The sequence below is a fragment of the Eschrichtius robustus genome, chromosome 12, assembly GCF_028021215.1.
Source record: "Eschrichtius robustus isolate mEscRob2 chromosome 12, mEscRob2.pri, whole genome shotgun sequence".
Lineage (NCBI taxonomy): Eukaryota > Metazoa > Chordata > Mammalia > Artiodactyla > Eschrichtiidae > Eschrichtius > Eschrichtius robustus.
This window is the reverse complement of record NC_090835.1, coordinates 39,797,083-39,807,198: the sequence shown is the minus strand read 5'-3', so window position 1 is coordinate 39,807,198 and position 10,116 is coordinate 39,797,083. Positions and strand designations below refer to the sequence as shown.

General features: G+C 49.3%; 1 protein-coding gene across 7 annotated transcripts in view; it reads right to left on the bottom strand.

Moving 5' to 3' along the window:
- Positions 1-1,220: 1,220 nt before the first annotated feature.
- Positions 1,221-10,116, bottom strand: part of IP6K2 (inositol hexakisphosphate kinase 2) — a 30,115-nt gene continuing 21,219 nt past the window's right edge. For 3 of the 7 annotated variants that reach the window (XM_068558139.1, XM_068558140.1, XM_068558141.1), the window contains exons 2-6: positions 9,774-10,101; positions 7,648-7,870; positions 6,118-6,293; positions 2,430-2,620; positions 1,221-1,992 (exon numbers count right to left, since the gene is read on the bottom strand). In XM_068558139.1, the coding sequence (XP_068414240.1) occupies positions 1,492-1,992; positions 2,430-2,620; positions 6,118-6,293; positions 7,648-7,870; positions 9,774-9,975 (1,293 nt within the window). In that variant the 5' untranslated portion in view covers positions 9,976-10,101 and the 3' untranslated portion in view covers positions 1,221-1,491. Of the gene's footprint in view, positions 1,993-2,429; positions 2,621-6,117; positions 6,294-7,647; positions 7,871-7,961; positions 8,739-9,589; positions 10,102-10,116 lie in introns of those variants that run through there. The other 4 variants (XM_068558142.1, XM_068558143.1, XM_068558144.1 and 1 more) reach the window with 4 other exon arrangements.

Here is a 10,116-nt window from a genome sequence, read left to right as displayed (position 1 = left end):
AGGCTCCCACCCCTATCAATCGCTATCACATCACTCTGTTCTGTTGTCTTCGGGGACTTACAACGCCAGGTTATCTTATTTCTCATGCTTCCTTCTGAGAGCAGACAGAAGGGCTGGTGGAGGATGGGGAGTGGGGCACCATGTGGCCTTAAGAGCTTGTTTGGCCCACCTTCCCGTCAGCCCTGACCTGGTGAGGTCTTTGAAGTCCTAGGAGGGAAGGGGGAAACCCCGGGGAGAGATCTTAAGGGTCCTGGGGACCTCCCATTCCTGTCCAGGGGCTGGTCCAGCCACATGCCCCTCTGGAAGACTGGGCCCAGGGAGCAGGGGCTGTAGGCACAACCAGGCCAGTATATGCAGTTGGCCTGTTTTTGGACGTAGTGGATACAGGCATAGTGGACCTTGGAGAGGAGGTGCTAGGAGGTTCAGGCAAGGCAATGGGTGGGGCTGCTAAAACTGGACATCCAGACCCTACCTTCTTGGCACTGGTTCTGTGTCCTTCTCCCTGGTGTTTGGGTCTGCAGTTCAAGACCTCCTGCCACACCTCTCCCTGAAACCCTCCTAGCACAGAGTAGAAGTAGCTCTCTTAGGGGCTGCCCTGGCTGGAGCCACATGAAGGATGACACTGGCGTGGTTGCAGTGGGGTCCAGGGATGGGTAGGAGTGGTGACAGGTGGTGTGGCCAAGAGGACCACACTGCCCAGAACAACCCCTCCCATCAAGCCACTCACCTTCTGGGACCTCCTAAGACCTTGACCACAGAGCCAATGGCTGCCAACAGATCAAAGCCTGGTGGCTACCTGAGGCCCCAGTATTGGCTCCAGGATGTCTATGACATCACAATGTCCAGCCAATTAGCTGCTGCCAATGGCACAGGAGCTGGACCCAAGGTTTGGCACACCTGCTGCCCAACTTTGGCTTAAGCTACATGAGGGCAGGGAAAGACCTGTATCAAGAGTCAAGTGTAGTTCTCTGCATAAGGGGTGCTGGGACAGACCAGCACAGATCCCAGAGGGACCCATTTAAGGTTATGTGTGTGGGTGCTCGGTTAAGGGACTGAGGACTAAGCCAAGAGGCTATGGTGACTTTAGGGTCCATGGGATGGGGTCACTGGAAGGAATACATTGCTGGGCCAGGGTGGAGGTCATGGCATATGTGATGTTTCTGAGGTTTGGGAGGGGGGCTGGCTGCCTATCCCTGGGCAAGAACAACAGCAGCACTGTGTACAATTAACAAAAAGATTTGTATTAGAACATTTACACTCAGGGAAGAAAGAGGTATCTGCATCATCAAATGTGGAATGTTGAAGAGAGAGTTAAAATAAATAAAGACTCCGAGAGCGGTTGGGGCTGGCTCAGGCTGGGACTCACAGAGGCCTCTGCGCATCAGCTCCAGGCTGCAGGGGCCACCGCCTGGCCATACTGGCCTCCTCCCCGACGCAGCACAGCTGTGCCTGGGACAGAGAGTCTCTCAGGTACTGCTGCAGCCAGCAAGCTCACTCCCCACTTTCCTCACTTATCTCTGTGACAATGTCTATCAGGCTCTGGAGCCCAAAGATATAGCCAGCATCCTGGCCCTCGTGTACCACACTGTCCTCACCATACAGCCTGCAAGTGGTGTGTGCGAAATCGATCATGCGCACGTCCACCGAACTGGTGCCGATGGGCTTGTAGGCATAAGCACCAGCCGACTCGTCGGCTGACTCCTCTGACAGGTCCTCCAAGTCCTCAGCATCTGAGTCCAGGGCCACTTCAGGCCGCTCCTTGCCATCATAAATGACCAGCAGGGAGCTTGAGTAGAAGCGGTAGGATTCTTGTCGCTCCAACACGGACTTGAGTTCAGTCAGCTTCCTAAGCACAGGGCCCAGGAGCTCCCGGCGCAGGTACCGCCCGTTGTGGAAAAACTGGAAAAGTGCCTCCTTGAAGCCCTGCACGGACAGCTTCCGTCCGTGGTACTTGTTCATGAACATGAGCTGCCCACTGCCTGCCTGGTACACCTGTGGGAGAGAGACCAGCAGGTGAGGTGCTGACAGCCAACTCAGGGCCTAGACCCTGGGGAGTGGCAGCGATATGACAGCCCTGGATCAGATCCTTTAACTTGTTAAGTACACCAGTCACAAGAGACACCGTCCTTGACAATCAACACCCACTCAGGATGCAGCCCTCTGACCTGGGTTCCATCACCAGCCCCCTGCTCAGTGTATATGTTGGTGGAGAGGGCCTAACGTTCTTGCCTTTCTCCCCCTCCTGTCCACAGCCTCTGGACTCAGCCAGCCAGGCCAACCCCAGAGACGATTACCCATGCATGCATGCTTCCTTTTCTAACCAGAAAGTGACAGGTTCATTCAAATCTGGAATCTTTTGAGAAAACGGGACTGTGCCACGGTGGGAGAATGGCAGCTCCTGGATGCCCCAGCCAGCCCACGCCACGCACCTGCAATCCTCTCACCTGCATGCCACACACGCGCACACCAATGACTGCAGATGTGCTCTGCTGGCATTTGCGGATCTGGTTGGCTGCCTTCTCCTCTGAAGCATCGTCACCATGCTGGCGCGTACCCATCTTGAGGTCCAGGACACAAGGCACCTCATAACGGGAAGTCAGGTTCTCCAGTAAGATAAATTCTGAGTGGTTAAGGACAATGCCCCTCTAATGAAAAGGTGCTGCTCCACGGGGCCTTGGCACTCCCAGGGTACAAGGCCTGCACCCAGTGCCCCAGAGATCCTGCTATATCTCCCATGCAGGCAGCCCAGGCTGAAAGGCACCTTCAATTCTTGTCAGGGAACTGGCCTGAGAACAGCCTGGGAGACACACACATCATTTCCTGAACTCAGCAAGATGTGGGACCACGGTCCAAAAACATACTGTCCTAGGGACTTCCCCGGTGGTCCAGTGGCTAAGACTCTGTGCTCCCAATGCAGGGGGCCCAGGTTCGATCCCCGGTCAGGGAACTAGATCCCACATGCCGCAACTAAGAGTTCGCGTGCCACAACTAAAAAGATCCCACATGCTGCAACTAAAAGATCCCGCATGCCGCAATGAAGATCCCGTGTGCTGCAACTAAGACCCAAAGCACCCATAAATAAATAATTTTTTTTTTAAAGTGACACAAATAGCAAAACAAAAACAGAAACATACTGTCCTAAATTACAAACAGAACATCAAATAAATTCAGTAAATCCTAGTCTTAAATATGAACTAGAAATATCAATATGAACTCATGAAAAGTTTTCTCTCTAAAATAAATATGTATTTCCCAGACGTGGGCACTGAAAAGATCTAGAAACAATGACCGGATGTATGAGCTCCCCTAGTGCCCAGACCAGTGCTCCTAGAGCAGGGACCAGTGAACCATGACCCCCTGCTCACCCAGTGTTGTATAACCTGTAAGCTAGGAATGAATGGTTCTTACATTTTTTGGCTGTGTTGGGTCTTCGCTGCTGCGCGCAGGCTTTCTCTAGTTGCGGCGAGCGGGGGCTACTCTTTGTTGCGGCGCGTGGGCTTCTCATTGCAGTGGCTTCTCTTGTTGCGGAGCACAGGCTCTAGGCACACGGGCTTTAGTTGTTGTGGCGCGAGGGCTCAGTAGTTGTGCCTCACAGGCTCTAAACCACAGGCTCAGTAGTTCTGGTGCACAGGCTTAGTTGCTCCGTGCTATGTGGCATCTTCCCGGACCAGAGCTCGAACCCGTGCCCCCTGCATCGGCAGGCAGATTCTTAACCACTGCACCACCAGGGAGGTCCACTGGTTCTTATATATTTTTATTTTTTATTCATTCATTCATTCATTCATTCACTTATTTATTTATTTATGGCTGTGTTGGGTCTTTGTTGCTGTGCGCAGGCTTTCTCTAGTTGTGGCAAGTGGGGGCTACTTTTCGTTGTGGTGCACCAGCTTCTCACTGCAGTGGCTTCTCTTGTTGCGGAGCACGGGCTCTAGGTGCGTGGGCTTTGGTAGTTGCGGCATGCAGGCTCAGTAGTTGTGGCTCGTGGGCTCTAGAGCGCAGGCTCAGTAGTTGTAGCGCACGGGCTTAGTTGCTCCGTGGCATGCGGGATCTTCCCAGACCAGGGCTCGAACCCGTGTCCCCTGCATTGGCAGGCGGATTCTTAACCACTGCACCACCAGGGAAGCCCTATTCTTATATTTTTAAGAGGTCAAAAACTGTATGGGGTGGGATAGGGAGGGTGGGAGGGAGACGCAAGAGAGAGGAGATACGGGGATATATGTATATGTATAGCTGATTCACTCTGTTATAAAGCAAAAACTAACACACCATTGTAAAGCAATTATACTCCAATAAAGATGTTAAAAAAAATCATAGTAAAAATAAGAACTAAAAAGAAAAAACTATATGTAATGCTTCATGACACATGAAAATTGAATGAAATTCAAATCTCAGTGACCATAAATAGAGTTTTATTGGAATACAGCCACATTCATTCATTTACATTATTATCTATGGCTGCTTTCAGGCTACAAATGGCAGAGTTGTGATACAGTCAGTGTATGGTCTGCAAAGCCTAAAATATTCACTGGCCGTTTACTGAAAAAGTTTGCAACCCCTGGCGTAGAAGAATGACTGAATTCACATCTGGAGTATGAAACATACATGAGCCTGTACCAGTTCTTCATACGGGAAAGAAAGACAGCCATCAGAGACTACTGTGATAGTGTCAAAATGACTCAGGAGCCTATTTTGAAAGGCTCCCACTTGCCAAGCATGGGATAACTTAAAGATAACTGCAATGGACTAAAACACGTCAAATATGTTTAAATTCATGGGTTCATAACGATGCTGAAAACCTCACTGGTCACCTTTGGAGGGTGTTAAGAAACCATCTCATTATTCTAAATCTAGTAAACAAAGGAAAATAAACTCTTAACCTGCCTTTCCTATATGAACTATACCTCAGGATAAGCATATAGTTGATGAGGAAGAGTTTCTCTTTACAGAAGGATTCCAGCTAATGAATGAAAAAGGAATGACAAAATGAGAAAATCACCTAGTGAAAAAATGGCTCTAAGGCAACGGCAATACAAAAGAGAAAGACAACAAAACACTGTGCTTCCCCATGGACAGCTACAATACCATCTCTGAGGGATTCCTGCCCCCACACCCCCAAAACTGAACCTGAATCTGATCAAGCTTGTAGATCAAATTATCAACTCAATGGAAACAGAGGGGAAAGAGTAACGTGTAAAAGACACCACAGGATGTAATCAGTAAAATCCAGATGGTGGGCAACTCTAGAAGACCCAGTTTCTTTGACAAGAAATTTCCAAGAAGAAAAACCAGAAAGGGTATTTTAAAAGACTTAAACATTTCAACCAAATGCAATGTGTGAACCTCATTTAGATCCCCATTCAAGCAAATCATCAACAAAAATATTTATGAGACAATTAGGAAAATGGGGTCACAAATTAGACACTTGATAGTAAGGAATTACTGCCCACTTTTCAAGGAGTAATAATGGTATTAATGTTTTAAAATATCTTTATCTTTCAGAGATACATTCTGAGGTGTATACAGATAAAATGAAATATCTGACACTTGCTTCAGAGAGTGTTCAGCTGGGGGCTGCTGGGTGTATAGAGACAGTCATGACAGGAGACTGACATGACTGGGTTAACCAACTGCTGAACATCGGTGACTGGTACTTCGAGGTTCAATGCATTATTCTATCTGGTACATCCAGGTTCCCTGACTCCAAAAAAAAGAAAGGACCCTGTGTTTTCTTCATGTGCTAACCTGGTGAACCAGACTGAAAGGTCAGTCCTACCCCACCTCAGACCCTGGCAGTTAAGCACTATTTGGGGACTTCCGTAGGAGTCTGAAAACACCAGGTCCTTGCACTCCAGGCTAAAGCCCCCCGGGTGCAGGTTGGTCCCTCCATGAGGTGCCCCTAACCCCCAGGAACCCATCAGACTCCCTCCCCAGCTCTTGCACTCCCAGACCAGCCTTCAGCCCCGAGGGAAGTAATATCTGCCCACAGTTACCACGTAGGGTGTCCTAGCACAACCATGACTAAAAAAAAATCCAATTTCTCTCTCCAAGCTCGTAGGGTCTCCTCTCACTTGCCCTCCCTTCTCCCCAAGGCAGAGATGCCCTATGAACAAAGGATACTGTACTGGTTCCGATGTTTTGCATTCTCCTTCATTCTCTGTAACTGTTGCTGGTGACACTTCATGCTCCAAGGGTTGTAGTGTTTAAGCTGGGAACTGACATTCCCCTTTTTCTCTACACTGTAGTACAAGACTTCAGATTTCTTCAGCCACTCAAATTCTTCTTCTAACTTATGGCTATAAAGAGACAAGGAGCCAATAAATCATAGTGTCTGATCAAAACTCAGGGGCAAAGAGGCATGAAGGAACTTTCTGGAGTGATAGGAAGTTTGATACTTTGATGTGGTGGTTGTTTTAGTGTACACATTAAACACTTCATTTACCGTAGTGTATTATACCTCGACGGTTGATTATTTAGAAACTTTAATTTTTATTTATTTTCTTTTTTTTTTATGTTTTAGGCTGCGCAGCATGCAGAATCTTAGTTCCCCAACCAGGGATCGAACCCGTGCCCTGTGCATTGGGAGTGCGGAGTCTTAACCACTGAACCTCCAGAGAAGTCCCAAGACAGCTGATTTAAAAAAAAGGGGGGGGGGTCAGCTCGCTGTTTTTCTACAGTTGTTTTTCTACAGTAAGGAAAACCTTCGATGAAAGAACAACCTCTGCCTCCAGCCCGCACCCTGCAAGGCAGCCTTCACTGCCCTCTTCTTCTAGGCAGTACACCCCCTGGCTTCTGGTACATCCAGGTTCCCTGATTCAGAATGCTGGAGACTGAAATTCCATGAGAATAAGTCAACCTACTTAGGTACGTTTTTTTTTTACTGTTTGTTTGATTTATTTATTTATTTATTTATTTATTTATTTATTTATTATTTATTTATTTATGGCTGTGTTGGGTCTTCGTTTCTGTGCGAGGGCCTTCCCCAGTTGCGGCAAGCGGGGGCCACCCTTCATCGCGGTGCGCGGGCCTCTCCTGTTGCCCAGCACAGGCTCCAGATGCGCAAGCTCAGCAACCGCGGCTCACGGGCCCAGCCGCTCCGCGGCATGTGGGATCTTCCCAGACCAGGGCTCGAACCCGTGTGCCCTGCATTGGCAGGCAGATTCTCAATCACTGCGCCACCAGGGAAGCCCAGCTACGTTTTTAATATATATATAATTTATCTTTTCACAAGCTCTGCCAAGGTGTGGCACTTGGAGTGCTCTGCCTACGGGGATCCCCAAGATTTGGTTATGCCCAACTGACCATTCTGTCTCCCACTATCAGTGAACAACCTGAGGTGATGGGATGGCTTCTGTCTGGGTCACTGCTACATCCCCAAGATGCCACATAGGGCCTGGCACAGGGCAGATGCAGAAGGAGTGAGTGACTGAAACTTTTTTACAGCTGCCACTAGTTGTTTTACCCGAAATGGCATGATATAACTCAGAGTCAATTAAAGAGAAGCTGGGCACGCCATGTGGGAACTGACCACTGAGTGACGAGGTACCTACTAATAAGTCCATAGTGTGAGTCCTTAGCCCCAGGGGACTGGGCTGTAACTGAGATCCCTCCTCTCCCACGGAGTCCAGTCTCCTCTCAGTCTATACCCACCTCTTCATCTTCTCCTCCTTCCGGTGCTGCCGCACCCAGTCCTTAGGGATCTTTTCCGTTTCTAGGACATGATGTTTTTTGTTCGTCCACCTTAGCAGCTTACTTTTTGGTTCACAGTCTGAGTTATCTACACTGTCCATAGTTCCGTGGTCCCCTTTTAATGGATATGCTATTAAACACAAGTTCCTGTCTTCATCTTCTTCAAAGCGCACAGATACCACACCTGGAAGAAGGGTGAGGAACAAAGAGGACTTTTAATTCCACAGGAAGATGTGTTACAAATAACATGATTGTAACATTTATTTTTTTCTTACCCTGTTCCTTAGTCTCTATGTTGCCAGAGGCCCCAAACTCATCTGCAAACCTAACAAATATCAAAACATCTAGAAAAGATGACACCATACAAGACAAGCAATTAGGGAGCAAACATGGCTGAGAGTTTTCCTCTCTGATGCACTCAACAAGGCAAGAGCCAAAGAATTACAAGACACATTTTTCCATCATTGAAAATGTTTATTAATTTTTATGTAATTCCTCTAATCCTAAGAGAGACGTAAAAACATTTGCTCTTTATATCTTGTGGGAATTTTTAAGGCCCTAAACAGTAACTCCAACAGCCTTGAGGCTTGCTTTAAAGCAGAGCCTGAACAGAGATTTGCCTGAGGGGTAAGAAGCATCCAACAGTAAGGGAAGACTGGGCAAGCAAAACAAAATAAAGGAGCAAACGAAACAAACCACACAGCACAAAAGACACCCTAGCAAAGGCTTCTTGCAGCGCCCCCCCACTGGGCACCCCAAGCCTTTTGCCCTTCTTGAATATATTGCTTTATTGGTCTTTGCAGTCTCATGTCACAAAAGAACAAAATGAACACAAGGCAAATAGGGTTGGGCTGGGAGCACAGACGCGTAGTGGCCTTGAAAGCAGCTCTCCCCGAGTCTCTAGAACCTGCCATGTATAATTAGACAGTCTTTGAGGAGGGGGCTGTCAGGTGGGAGTGTTTCAGCAGGTGCCGACGAGTGCCTTACAGCCGACTGGCTTAACACCTTTCCTCCCAGGCCTCTGTGGCCTGGGATCACTCAATTTGCTCAGTCCTTGCTGCAGGGGAATGCGTGCTCAGAGAGACGACACTTCTGAGGTGGTACCTGGCTCTGGGCGCAGAGGAGCCGGGGTGGGGAATTCAGGGGACCACATTTTCCTGTGGCCATGGGAAAAGAACCAGGGAAAAAATGGGGGCAGGGGCAGCCAGCTAACAAGGGGCCTTTGGCTTTGTCCTGGAAAAAACAACAGAGAAGGACCAAGTGAGGGCCCCCAACTCCCCCACCCCAACCGCAACACACATGCATATTCAGAGTACAAAGAGAGACGCCCAGTACATTGTCTTCAAAGAGCATGTTTCAACAGTTCCAGAAGAACCCAAGTTGTTCAAGAGTCTTCTGCATAACCAGGCAATGCAACTTTAAAATTAATTTCCTTAATGGATTCTTCCTGATTTACAAAGGATCTCCGCCCTCCCCAGGAAAGACCACACCATGCCGTTGGCTGCTGATTCCCCCCCCACCCCCACCAAAATGCATTATAAAAAGGAAGAAAGAGTCACCATATGTGAATCAAAGGGTTGCCGTAATGAAGCCATTTCGGGGACATTCCGTAATAGCAAAGGGCTTCAGCTAATCAGCACAAGCCTCCCACTCCTGCATTCCATCTGACTCAACTCTGCTCCCAGCCTACCTAATCAACAGGGCTTCTGGTTTCCTGGAGGATAAAAAGCAGGCGGCAAGCATTCTGGGTAAAATCCTCCCAAAGTCTTCCCCGGATGTCTCCTCATGGGGGATTATGGGTTACCGAGATAAAGAGACACCTGAACATAAAACACAACTACACTTCCACCAAAAATAAACTCAAAACAAACCCACAAAACAAAACAGAATTGAGCAATCTTACCGGGACTTGAAAACTGAGGGTGTGAGGTGCTGGGCGGAGGGCCAAGAGGAGAAGGAGGAGGGAGAAAACAGAGTGAGTGGGAGGGGTGAGGGCTCCGGGGATGGCTGCCTGGGCCTTCCTTGGCCGCGACGCCTTGCATGTCCTTGCCAGGCGCTGGCGACCCCTACAGCAGCTGGGGGCTCACCTTTGTACTGGGGAGTGAATTTGTGCATCTCCGCAGGGAGGGTCTCGTAGAACTGGTGCTCCCTCGGGACCAGGGGCTTGCACAGGGTCGTCTCATTGAAGCGGAGCACGCACGAGTGCCCCCCGACCTGGTGGACAAAGGGCTCCAGCAGGATGCCCTTGGCGCGGGGCTCCGCGTCCATGGCCCTGAAGGCTGGGCTCATCCTCCAGGTGCAGGCAGCAGGGAGAAGGGGGAGGCAGCGGGGTCCAGCGGCCAGGGCGTCCTCTGTCGTCTGTCCGTGCGTCCGTCTGTCTGGTCTCAGCTCCTCGGTTGTGTGGGCCAGGACGCTCTGCCGGAAGCAAAG